Source organism: Otolemur garnettii, unplaced genomic scaffold (assembly GCF_000181295.1).
Source record: "Otolemur garnettii isolate 467f Iridium unplaced genomic scaffold, OtoGar3 scaffold00138, whole genome shotgun sequence".
NCBI lineage: Eukaryota > Metazoa > Chordata > Mammalia > Primates > Galagidae > Otolemur > Otolemur garnettii.
In genome coordinates this window covers 2,714,917-2,728,395 of record NW_003852533.1, presented here as the reverse complement: position 1 = coordinate 2,728,395, position 13,479 = coordinate 2,714,917, and the positions used below count along the sequence as shown (strand labels likewise).

The following is a 13,479-nucleotide window of genomic DNA, read 5'->3' as shown; positions in this document are numbered from 1 at the left end:
AAAAAAAAAAAAAAAAAAGAAAAAAAAAGAATCAATCAACTCCTTAATATTTTTCCAATTGTACATTTTAGAATTTGGAAAAAGCTATTTTCTTTCATATACATGAATAAAGCTTTCATTATGTGGGGACATAGCAGCAAAGACTGATGCAGAGAAGATGAAGAAAAAGTGAAACTCACAAAGGTTTCTCCAAGGCCTAATAATTTTTACATTAAACAGCAACAGGGGTTGAAATCTGTATTTCACCTATGAAATCTTTTTTAAAATTTTATTTATTTTTCTTTTTTAGAGACAGAGCCTCAAGCTGTCACCCTGGGTAGAGTGCCGTGGCATCACAGCTCACAGCAACCTCCAACTCCTGGGCTTATTAGTGATTCTCTTGCCTCAGCCTCCCAAGTAGCTGGGACTACAGGTGCCTCTGCCATAATGCCCGGCTAATTTTTTGGTTATAGGTGTTACTGTTTGGCAGGTCCAGGCTGGATTTGAACCCACCAGCTCTGGTGTATGTGGCTGGCACCTCTGCCGCTTGAGCTATGAGCCTCACCTATGAATTCTTTACTAAGAATGTCAAAGTAATGCAGTTAACTTTTCAGAAACATTTTCCAGCTACCACAACGTCTGTGTGGGGTAGGGGAGAAAGATGGGACAGTGAGCCTAAAGGAGACCTCCTGGGTGGGTCACGCCACGCTGCCTGGGAGAATCTGCAGCTCCACGAGACAGACACAAAGGCAGGTGCTCTTTCATGAGCCACTGCCGGAGGATCAAAGGCACCTCTAGTCTCTGCTGATGCACTCCCAGCACCCCACTCACTCTCTCATGGTCTCCTGAAGTGGGTCAGACACCCACTTCACATTAACACACAGCTGTAGCTGGGAGGGAATCTCAGAGGCACAGACACATGCTTAGATTTCAGGCAAGCGTCACACTTGCATGGTATTCATATTAATCTTCCTTTAGACTCTTCTAGATCCTTCTACTTCCTTCTGTTCACTCCAACCAGCATGCCTCTCTCCCTGATGCCCAGTCCAGATTTTGAGTGCAGCCTCACTTTCTCCCCAACTCATACAAGGCTGAACTATCCTGCAGCTAGTGGAAAATCATTTTCTCTTTAAGCCTGGGGTTCAAGCCCTCCTTGCCCAAAGATACTTCTTGGCTCTCTGCCTGTCAGGACCCTGGCAGGGCCTCTCTACACTTGGAGCCAGACATCCTCTTCTCACCCCACTGCAGAAGGACGATCTTCTTCTTAAGCCCATTTACCAGCTCCACAGGGCCACCACTCGGGATCACCACTGAAGGCACCAGTTGTATGAGTCCCCTCACCTCGGTCATACACACACACAAATAGACATATTCTTTCCAAGGGAAAATGAAACAGGAAAAGAGCCAATGACCACTTTCAGATTTAGGAAAAGAGAACAACAATTTAACTACAGTTCAACTCCACTACTTTTCCATTTGTTTAGCCTGTGGAAGGACACTAGCAAATCTATGTATCACCCAAGAGAGATCTTTCATAAGGATATTTGTCTCAAACTCAGTCTAAATTTAGGAGAATCGTAACAGAGAAGGAAGCACAGATGGTAATGTAATGTTGTGGTGATGTACCCACTACGATCAAGGCCAATATCTTCCAAATTTTTGTAGTCTCCATCCTACCAGTGAGATGACTGTGATATGTGTGGGAAGATACCACTTCCCCGTATTAACCTGCGCAGTTACTCAGCACCCACCCTTACTGACTCAGAGCACAGACAAGTAATGTTTAGAGATCTACACACACAGGCATCCAATCTTCCTTCCACAGTCTCCCCTCCAACTTTACCATGGCTATCACGCACACACCCTCTTCTCCATTAGCAGCTAAAAGCAATGTAATGAAAGAGACATTAAATAGGTAACAGACTTTGAGTGACAAGCAGTAAACTTAATCCCTTCTAGTACCACCTTGCTACTAAACTTGATTCATGTGCATGGACTAGATCAGCTGTACTAGATCTACGGCAGTGCCTGGCACACCCCAAGTGATTATTAAAGTTTGTTAACTTGGAAAACAGGCTGTCAGACGTGTTCTCAGAGCTAAATCCTGTGTTGCCGCCCATTTCCTCTTCTTCTTAGCACAAACCAAAAATAATTTCTAGGACAAGAATATCCAAGATTGATCAAAATGGATCTGAACAAGAATCCAGAGCCATAGGCTGGATGCAGTGGCTCACGCCTGTAATCCACTCAGGAGTTCAAGATTAGCCTGAGTAAGAGCAGACTTCAAGACTCTTGTCTCTAAAAATAGCTGGGTGCTATGGTAGGAGCCATTAGTCCCAGCTAGCTGGGAGGCTGAGGCAAGACAATCACTTGAGCCCAAGAGTTTGAAGCTGCTGTGAGCTATGATGCCATAGCACTCTACCAAGAGTATCAAAGTGAGACTATCTTTAAAAAAAAAAAAAAAAGAATCCAGAGCCTGTGGACAATTCTGGAATGGGGGGAAGCTGACAGCTGTCTGCATGGCACTTCTGATTCATTCCCTCTGACCAGAGGCTGTTTATAGCCATACTCTCTCTCCAGAGAAAACCACCCTCCCCTCAGAATCTATCTCATTGTCAACAATAGAACTGACAGGCAGTCTCAAGGCTACAGGAAAATAGGGAGAAACTCCTCCTTACTGTAATGTTCAGACTCTCTGTTTCCAAAAATAAGAAATTAGGAGGCTCTAGATATCATTTAACTCATAACAAATTCATAGCACTGAAAAAATCAGTGAAGATCTGAATTATAAAAGGATTTTTACTCCATTATTTTTCCAGCTTCTTTCCCAGAATAGAAACTTTAATTATCTTTGATTTTCATTTTAAATCATTTTAATTATCCTTAATTTCATCCTCCGATATTGAATATGAACAGAATCCGCTTGGTTCTTGAAGTGCCTCTGGAATTAGTCCTTTTATTCTACTTCCATTCTGCTACCAGGTTCTGACCATCACGTCTCAGGATACAGCCTCTTAATGTGGATTTCTTGTTAAGAATCTCATTTTACTCCAACCCCCCCGTAGGGGCACAAACTCTTAGCAGAGCACATCAGAATCATCTGCGGGTTCCTCTCCCACTTGCACAGCTGCCTTGTAACCATTCAAAATACCTTGTTCTACCACAGATTACCGCTCCCTGGAACTTGTGAGATCACTCACTGCCACCCAGTGAGCTGGGTTAGAGAAAGAATCAAAAAGAACACTAATCTTTCCTGGCCTCTTTCCACTAACTTTCTGTTCTTCTCTGCTGCCTAACATATAACCCCTTCCACCACTGGGTAGACATGTTCACTGCCTGACACAAAAAACCCCCACAAAAATAATAAAAAGAAATTTCTTTAGACAAAAGAATCTAAAGGACCAAGTCACACGTATCTGTGTAAGTGTGCCTCTTAGAAGAGAGTGTGTCCACTGACAGAAAGCCTTCCCAGGCTCCTCTGCACTAACCTTATGTCTCCCACGAAAGACATTTGCAGTTGCTCCTTGGCCTAAAATATCAGACAGAAGCCACAGATGATTAGGAGTGCTCTGCATCTTCGGCTTGGTCAGGCGACTCTCTTGTTATCCTAAGAGAAAAAAGATTTGCACATACTTTTTTAGGGGATGATATAGTTAAAAAATAATTGTTATCTATTTTTAGTCTCAAATAGGATTACTCATTGTTAAATCTGAAGATATATACAAGTCCAATGTAAAAATCTAAGTTTCTAGCAACATAAAAGGCTAAAATGCTGTGTGGGTTTTCAAAAAAAAAAAAAACACAAAACAACAGCCAATGACATTGCACATACTCAATTTCATTCCCTTGTCATAAAGGCTGAAACATCTATGTCCCTATTAATTCCATCTCTTGTCAATGAGAGTGATATTGGCTACTTACCTCCTTCCAATGTTTCCAAAGACTAATTAATGATAAATTATATTTAAAAATGTTTTAAAACAAAGAAAAGTAATAATGTAAAATATAACAGAAATACAGAAAAAACACTTAGTCTCCTTTATGGGCAGGGCAACACAAATGAAAACTGTTGCCACGCATGATCTTTCTATAATCTAAAATTTCATCTACACAGAGCCTGACAGCCATACTGGAAAGGTGCAAAAATTATCATGCCGAGGGGGAAGTCTAAAATTGATTATAGAATAGTTTCTCCGAGGGTCGGTGGCTCATGCCTGTAATCCCAGCATTCTGGGAAGCTGAGGCAGGTGGGCTGCCTGAGCTGATGGGTTCAAGACCAGCCTAAACAAGACTGAGACCCTGTTTCTAAAAATAGCTAGGCCTTATGGCCTACACCTGTAGTCCCAGTTGTTTGGGAGGCTGAGGCAAGAGAATTGCTTGAGCCCAAGAGTTTGAGGTTGCTGTGAGCTGTGATGCCACTGCACTCTACTAAGGGCGACATAATGAGACTCTGTCTCAAAGAAAGTTTCTCCAATCTCTCAGCACATGCATAAAAATAAAAACACACCAAGTGGTCTATACCACCAAGTCTTAAAACATAAGCATCATCACAAGACTTGCCCTTTAGTAATGAAAAACTCTGGATCTATAAAGATTAAAAATATTTGCACTCCACGTTAGAATAAAATGAGGTATACTAACAAAGCATGAACACTAGTCATACCAGGTCCCCTTAAATCTGCTGTAACCTCAGATCAAAACACAGATTTTATTGCCTGGATGGTTCACAACCAACAAACAAAACAAAAATTATAGATTTTACTACCCTTTCACAGTACGTTAGCATAAAAAGCAGTATGTAAGCTGCACTAAGCATTCTGTGAATTAATGACTGTCAGTATTCCAAGTAGCTTCAACAACACACAAGAATGGACAGGGTAGGGTTTAACTTTGACATACTAGGGTATCTTTCTTTTTTTTTTAAAGCCTCAAGCTGTCGCCCTGGGTAGAGTGCCTTGGCATCACAGCTCACAGCAACCTCCAACTCTTGGGCTAAAGCAATTCTCTTGCCTCAGACTCCCAAGTAGCTGAGACTACAGGGGCCCACCACAACACCCGGCTATTTTTTGTTGCAGTTGTTACTGTTGTTTAGCTGGCCTGGTCCGGGTTTGAATCTGCCAGCCTCTGTGTATGCCGCTGGCACAATAACCGGCCTCTGCGCTATGGGTGCCGAGGCTGTCCTAGGGTATCTTTACATAACTTTACCACCCATCTAATTCAGGTAAGTAATTTTATATATAGCAAATCTGTGGAAATAAGAAGTAAAAATAAGATTTCCTTTGCACGAGTCAGAATACCATTTGTCCCTCGTTGCATTCCATTCAGGAGGTGGTAATACACTTGCCGAGTGTCTTAATGAAAAACCTCTCCTATTTAATGTAACTTTGCTGTTTCAGATAACTGTAAGTGGCGCATACTACCAATTACAGTCTCTCTGTGCAGACACAGAGGTGGCTTCAGAATAGTGATCACAGCGGTGGGCAGGGGAAACGTCTTTTGAAACTGTCTCCCCACAGTCGCTGCGCGCAGAAACATGACTCAGCACAGCGCCAGGCGCCCGCTACGAAATCTTCCAGTTTTTCACAAGCGTCCAAGCAACACTCAACAAGTACGTTGCGGCCGACGCTGTCGCAGGTCTACTTCCTCGCACCATCCAAAAAGAGTTGCCCTCTGTTCCGGGTGAAAACACGCTGGTGACATGGCAGTGGACAAAGTTCCAGGACTTGTGAACTCTGCTACTTCTATGACCATTTATTAGATAGCTGCATTAGGGGCTCCGGAGTGAAAAAGGGCGGTCTTTGGTTGTACACTTGACGGCTTCAGGGAGAAGTTGTTTTGCCACCCCCCGCTAGGCATCCCCGAGATGCGGACAGAACACGAGCTGCGCGCCAGGCTGAGCCGAGCGCGGGCAGCCGGGGACCCGCCGAGCCGGCCGGCGGCGCCTCACCGGGCTCCAACGACGCGCCCGTTCAGCCTCCGGAAAACCGACCTTTCCGAGACCGCGACCAGACGCCAGGCGGGGCCGGGCCGGGACCCCGAGCGGCGCCCCGCCCGCCCCCCATGCCGGTCCTCTGCGCGCCCGCGGGCCCCGGGCGGCCCGGCGAGGAGGCCAGGCGGGGCCCTGGCGTCCACTCCGCCCGTCCCGGCCCCCGGGGAGCGGCGTCCGCGCAGCGGGGTCGACGCGGCCCGGTCCCAGGTGGCGCGGACCCTTCGGCCGCCCCGGTCCTGGCCCAGCGTCCGGCCGCCCCGGGGGCGCGCGAGGCCCGATCGCCCGACCCCACGGCCGCAGCGCCCGCCGCTCTCACCAGCCGGTCCCCGACGCGCCACCGCCACGGCCCCGCGGCCTCCTCGAGCCAGGCCACTTCCTGCTCCGCGAGCCCTGGCCGGGGCCCACGTGACCCGCGGCCCGCGCGCGGGTGAGCGTGCGCGTGCGCACTGCTGCCGCGGCCCGTCCGGTTGCCCAGCGCGTCGCGGCCGCACCGCGGGGACGGGGTGACGCGAGGGCTGGTGCGTCTGAGAGCCGCCTCGCCCGCCGGCTCCGCCCGCCGGCTCCGACCTCCGCCGTGCAGATCCCGCAGCAGCCAGCCCCGCGCGGCAGAGGGCGGGCGCGGGAGGCGGGAAGTGCGACTCCCGGCGGCTCCTCGCGGCCGCATCGCGGTCCCTCCGGGGGGCACACGTGTGGCTCGTAACCCAGATGCGCGGCGTTCCAGCCTTTTGGAAAATGGCAATACCGAGAGCGCAAGCACAAAAGAAAGTGAGAGCTGCGACTTGAACCCCGAGGGCGGGTCCTGTCCCCGACACGGGCCCTGACCTCTCCGGACGCGGAGGCAGGCGCTCCCGATGGCCGAGCTCCGAGCGGGGAACGCGGGGCGGGGCCGGACAGCTGTGCCTGGACGTGGGCCCTGCCCTCCCAGCCACCGCGGAGTTTAAGCCTGGGTTTTATCAAACGTACGACAGACGTAACTAAAGTCCACGCTGATGAAACTTTACAAAGGAAATTACTTTATTAGCATTTTAAACAATGTTTTAAGTGATGAAATCATTCTAGCAAATCTATTCACCGCTTACAATTCCGACCAGTTTCGTTTCTCAGACATCTAATGACAAGAGCGAAGACCTGTCAAGAGTTCCCTCCCACAGTGAAACCTGCCCTTGCTGTTGGAGAAAATGTGATTAACTGATTAACTGTCACCACATAATGTCCATGCCACACAGCATTTATTTTTTTTGAGACAGTGTCTCTGTGTCCTGGTCAGAGTGCGGTGGCGTCACCCTATTCACAGCAACCTCAAATTCCTGGGCTCATGTAATCCTCATGCCTCAGTCTCCCAGAATAGCTGGGACCACAGGCGCCCCCACAACGCCTGGCTAGTTTTAGAGACGCGGTCTCGCTCTGGCTCAGGCTGGTCTTGAACTCGCCTGCTCCTCCCAGAGTGTTGGGATTACAGGCGTGAGCCACTGGGCCGGCCTACTTTCTTAAGAGGTCAAGCCGCTTCAAAACCCATGAATGACTAGATGAGGCATCACAAAACTCTGCAGCTCCACTGGCAAGTCGCACAGCTTCCTGCATTTAGCCAGCCGCAGGATACAATTATTTGGGGCGCCTGCTTTCAGAAATAAGGTAATTCATGATGGAAGAGTTTCCTGACTGATGGTTCTCTGGGCAACTTCCAAGGAATTAAGACGGGAATTATTATTCATCATCGTATAAGTTGTTTAGTTTCTATTCTTAATTTCCATGCCTTGATTTCTCTCTGTTCTAACCATATGTGCGTCTTCTGATGTGCTTTAAGGAACTAGGGAAAACACCTTTCCATATATGGAACTAATAGTTACACATGCTAATACCGAGACTTTATGTGCCAGCTACTGGAACCCTTTTCCTGTTTAACTCATCGGGTTCTTAGTCACATATGAGTCACTATACCATTAGCTCTCCCATTTTACAGACAGGAAAACCAAGACCAGGAAGGTTTGATGTTAACTTTCCCAAGACTGTAAAACCAGTTCCTGTGTGAGCACTGGTATTTGGAGCTAGTGAATCCAGGTCTAACTATGTAAACTCACATCAGCTATGCTGCTCACTGTCCTATGAGCAGTTACTGCCACTGCAGTACACGCAGGGGAGCCTATCAAAGAAACACCCAGCTTTCACTTATGTACTTATAAAAACATTTTTATTGACGTACAATATACATTCCACTTATCTGTTTTTACAATTAACTTAATTTGATGAAATACTTTTATTCCATGATGTAAGAAAAACACTTAAATTTTTTTCGGGAATTAAACCCAGATAAAGATTCCTGTGCAAAATTCAGAACACAATTTTAGGGAGTTTGTAGGCTACTGAAGGCCATTCATGAAACCCTTAGGAGAGGCACTGGCCAAACGGTAAAACCAATCAACCCTTCCTGAAAACATTAATTGGGTTTTTGGAATTTAAACTTAAATGTCTGTAGTAATTCTGCTTCTCAGTTTTGTCCCTCCTCTCAGAATTTTCCAGTGCTACTACTGCTAAAATTATTTGCCCTTTTGCTTTCGTAAGTTTAAATGTGGAAGGCATTAGGCGTAATTACTTGTAGTAACTAAATGGTCAGCTACCATTTATCAAAAACACACAGGTACCCTGTGCTATAAGTACATCCAATAAAAGAATTAGGAAAAGAATTGGGATTTTAATTCTATCAACAGATTCCCATAGGTGTTTTCTAATCCACTGTAAAAAGACCCTTAACTAACAACTGAGAACTACATGTAACTCTTTAGGGACATAATCAAATGAAATAAAGTAGGCACACTCATATTTGCAAACCTTTAAATGGGACATCAAGGAGAGAATAATATGAGAAAATAAGAAGTATTCATAGTAATTCCAGAAACAACTCGGTAGATTTCACTACATAAAATTTATTTTTTATAAAAAAATGTATAACACCGGCACCTACTTTTAAATCAATTAATTTATGAAACCATTTTCTTTTGTAGAATACACATTGGCATTGAGACAGATTAAAGAAATGTAATGGCTATCTACAAAAAATTAGTTTTGATTGTTATACCCCCCATACTTTATGTGTTTGCACACATAAAAGAAAATTATATTTTTCAAACATTTTATATTGCGCAATTTTTTAAAAAGTACACTGTTTTCCACGGCTATAGTCTTAAAAAGGACTTGACTTAAAGTTTCAAATAAAAAAGTTAAGGTACTAAGATAACTGCTGTGCTTTCAACAGCATCTTCCTGTAGAAGAGTCTGAGTCGGCATGCACACAACTTCTCTTGTTGTCAATGCCTGTGTTTAGGGAAAATTATACCCATTTTACAGGAAAATCCCAATACACATACTGTAATAAGCTCAAAACAACGTTAAAAAGACCAGTGAGAATGGCACACACAAGTCACTTCTTTATAAATAATTAACTGGAATTCCTGATCAGGAAGTGCACACAGGGTGGTCCAGTCCTCAGGGCTTTGCTCTCTGGAAGAACACCTGTAAAGGATGCGGCACAGTCAATGCCAACGTCAGAGACATCACCTCTCCACCTGGAGAAGGGCTCCAAGTTTCTGAATGCTGGTCATTCTTTTGTTTACAATAGATATTTAAAGTATTTCATACTCTTCTTAAACACATAAATCCAAGATAATAACTTTCTCTTTTGGAGAATTTTATAAAGTCTAGCTACAACTTATACTGGCATCACTCAACTGGAAAAGTAGTAAAAATATGGCATTATCTCTCATGCTCTGAGAGTCAAATGGTCAGAAGAAAACGTGCCCTTGACACCCTTTCACTGATTGGCACTGAGTCAAAATTAACACTGGAAAATTAAAACTTTAAGAAACTATTCAAAGCTAAATAAAGACAGCCGCTCTAATCCCCTAAGGAATTACTATTTTGATGATTTAAAAATATTCCCATCCAAGGCTGGGTGCAGTGGCTCACGCCTGTAGTCCTAGCACTCTGGGAGGCTGAGGCAGGTGGACTGCTTAAGCTCACAAGTTCAAGAGCTGTCAGAGCAAGAGCAAAACCTCCATCTCTAAAAAACAGCTAGGCTTTGTGGTGGTTGCCTGTAGTCCCAGCTACTTGGGAGGCTGAGGCAAGAGGATCACTTGAGCCCAGAGAGTCTGAGATTATTGTAAGCCATGGTGCCACAGCACTCTACCAGGGGCAAGAAAGTGAGACTGTCTCAAAAAAACAAAACAAACAACAACAAAAAAAACTATTCCCATTCAATATCTGAGATTACAATAAAGGAGCCAGCTAGAGGCTGTGCTGGCATGACCTGTGCTACACACACACTGCCATCCACAGCCAGGCACAGGCCAAGGAAGTGCTGGGCACAGTACAGGGCAGGCAGTGAGCTCGGTTAGGACAAAGACTCTACTTATCCTCGTCTCCCGAGCACCTAGGAGGTTCACTTAACAAATTATCTACCACCAAATGCAGAAAAAAGAATGATCACTCTATGAGCAAAAGAAAGCCTTCCAAGGAGGCCATGCTTAAGGCAAACCTGGACAAGTGGGCAGAATTCTTCCAGGAGGTGGGCTGCTAATGAGGCAGGATTTTTGAAGAACCCACAAGAATAGCAAAGAACATTCCTACAAGACCAGAGAGGCAGTCCAAGATCAGAATATGAAGAAAAAAAAAGTGCCAAAGTAAGAAACATGAACTTGTTTTTAGTAAATAAAAGGTTCAGGAAGGTTATGAGAAAGAAGAATAAATTTCAAAGGACTGTTTGATGTTTTCAGACTGACCAGCCTGGCTAGAGCAAGCACAGGGAGCTCAGAGGAAGCAGCATGAGCCATGTCAGAGCTGCAGCAGACACAGGAAGAGAGTGGAGGGGAGGCAGCAGGACCCCAGATCAATCAGGTGTGGAAGGAGGCAGGGACACGCAGAATAACGCTAACAGTGCTAACGAGACCACTAGCATAATGATACCACTGAGGATGTTTCTAAGTACACCAGTTTGGAACAAGCCTATAATATACCTTGGCCTACATTACAGACACCACTAAACATACTGTTAAGATTTTTTTGAGTCTTTTAATTCCAGTTTGATCAGTTATTTAAACAGAGATGACTTCCACAGTTACTTTGATTTTTACAGAGGAATGGGGGTTAGGAGGGCGCCTAATAAAAACAATCCTTAGTACCCTTCACAAAAACTCTTCAAGATATTTAAGACAACAAACTACAACTAGGAAAAAACCTGTGAGCGCCACAGCATAAGGACAGCACACTGAGTTGCTCTGTGAAGTCCTCTGACTTAGAAACTCCACTGATGTCTTGGGCAAAATACCAAGAGGTGTGCTAGGGCACCTGCCACCAAGAAATTAACACAATTCTTTGCCCTCAAATGTATTGAATGAAGATAATAGACGGCTCCTCATTCTGTGACTCTGTAACTTTGACTCCTGACCACGAGGTCCTCAGTGGTATCTGAAGCAGGTGCTGTAATACTCGGGAAATAGAAAGTGTGAAATGAATGACTGCCTAGGTGAGACCAGGACAGTTTTCTCTGGTGGATTTAACTGTAACTGTGTATACCAAATAAACATTTGACATTTCTTGTCAACCCACAGGGTTTAAGAAAAAACTGGGGTAGGAAAAGGGGTGGATGATGGGAGGTGATTCGTGGGCTAAATGTAGCTGCACCAGCGACACGTGTGTTGGGTGCAACGTGGCATCACTGTTGAAAACCACACTTGTTCTCCACGAATATATAAAAATCAAAAGTAAAAATTCCGACCCATTCTGAGAAATAGCTGAGGAAATCCTTCATATAGGAATTATTGAACCATGATTATTGCTTGAACTAGCGAAACTCTAAAAATTTAATACCAGTGTTTTGTAATATGTTTAATATCAATTAAACTAACAGGTGGGCCTCTTAATAGCTTACATCTGAGATGAAAAAATTTTTTTTTTTGTAGAGTCAGAGTCTCACTTTATCACCCTCAGTAGAGCACAGTGGCATCACAGCTTACAGCAACCTCCAACTCCTGGGTGTAGGCAATTCTCTTGCCTCAGGCACCCGCCACAATGCCCAGCTTTTTTTGTTGTCGCAATCTGGCTGGGGCTGGGGCCGGGCTCAAACCTGCCACCCTTGGTATATAGGTCTGGCGCCCCCAAGATGAAAACTTTTAACAGCAATATTTTAAATAAATAAAAATCAGTGATTTTACAAATGTAAAAAATGTAAAAAAAAGATTTTGTCATAGCCAGATCTGAGGATTTTTCTTTTTGTCTGTTTTACAGCTGAAATGTTTCAAAATAGTTACTTGCTTATGGAAATAACTCATACTTTTTTAACTCCTTTTTTTCAACAATATGGGCAATGGTCCTTAAACATGTCTCGTTCTTCCAATCCTCTACTTTCTATTTAATGATATCATAAAACTGTAAAAGAAAACTGACATTTTCATACCCATATACATGGTGGGGGGGGGTCACACACACTCAATGTGCCTGAAAAAGACGGTGAGGAGTCAGTTGAAAGGGGCTTCACAGAAACACCTCTAGCTGCAGTTTGTCAGAAGCGGCTTTCAGAGCACAGATCCCAAAGTAAGCGACAGCTGGTCAGACTGCAGTGGGTATGCACACACACGTATGTCTGCACGTATGCATGCTCTCTTGGCTTTCAAACATCACCTAATCAAAGGAAGATATAAATTCTCAAATACCTACCTTTAAGTAATTTTTAAAAACTTTCGCATCAGGTTGCTGAAGCGCTTGACAAAACTCCTGGGGGCCAGGAAGGGAGGGGAGAAAGAGGAGAACAAATGTATTTGTGTGAGATCTGTGTTACTTCACACGCACAGTTTTAACTGCAGTAAAAACATTTAGTATTTATCACCTTGATGACTACACAAGCAGTACAGGAGTGTTAACTACACATGCACTGTTGTACAGCAAATCTCAAGAACTTTTCCATCTTGCCAGACAGAAGCTCTCCACCTCCTGTCCGAGCAAGTCCTCGTTCCCGCCTCGCCCAGCTCCTGCAGTCACCATGCTACTTTCTGCTTCGAGTCTCACTACTTCAGATGCCTTAAGTAAGTGGAGTCACGCAGTATGTGTCTCTTCACAGCTGTCCTGCTTCACGCAGCATTATATCCTCAAAGCTCGTCTGTGCCGCACACGGAGCACCTGACTGCACTGCCTCCTAAGCTGAATCCACTCTGCTGGGCATAAAGGCTGCCCCCAGTGTCAAGCCATTAATATGAAAACAGCACGGACGGTGGCCAGATACTTTCTGGACAGTGCTGGACAAGCTATATCTTCTCTATCCAATCATGTGGTCCTCAGACATTATGGTTGCTTCAAATCCACAGTATTCTTATTATAACTTATCAAAATAAGCCCAAACAGCTCCTCCCCACAGAGGTTACATGGCAGTTTTAAGGGTACTACTTGTCACACAGGCTCTTTTGCTTTAGAGAATGCAGCTCCCCCAGACAGGGTGCACTCGAGTCTGAGGAGGGTGACGGACACAAG

The 13,479-nt window shown here is 44.8% G+C and overlaps 2 protein-coding genes across 3 annotated transcripts in view; both read right to left on the bottom strand.

Annotated features, from left to right (window-relative positions):
• The window catches only part of TBK1 (TANK binding kinase 1), a 49,415-nt gene extending 43,075 nt beyond the window's left edge, over positions 1 to 6,340 (bottom strand). The window contains exons 1-2 of one of the 2 annotated variants that reach the window (XM_003798528.3): positions 6,285 to 6,340; positions 3,468 to 3,586 (exon numbers count right to left, since the gene is read on the bottom strand). In XM_003798528.3, coding sequence (XP_003798576.1) covers positions 3,468 to 3,554 — 87 coding nt within the window. In that variant the 5' untranslated portion in view covers positions 3,555 to 3,586; positions 6,285 to 6,340. Of the gene's footprint in view, positions 1 to 3,467; positions 3,587 to 5,276; positions 5,992 to 6,284 lie in introns of those variants that run through there. The other variant, XM_023518405.1, reaches the window with a different exon arrangement.
• Positions 6,341 to 8,873: 2,533 nt separating this feature from the next.
• The window catches only part of XPOT (exportin for tRNA), a 46,876-nt gene continuing 42,270 nt past the window's right edge, over positions 8,874 to 13,479 (bottom strand). Inside the window, 2 exon segments of the mRNA XM_023518413.1 lie at positions 8,874 to 9,474; positions 12,673 to 12,729. Of these exon segments, the coding sequence (XP_023374181.1) occupies positions 9,448 to 9,474; positions 12,673 to 12,729 (84 nt within the window). The 3' untranslated portion in view covers positions 8,874 to 9,447.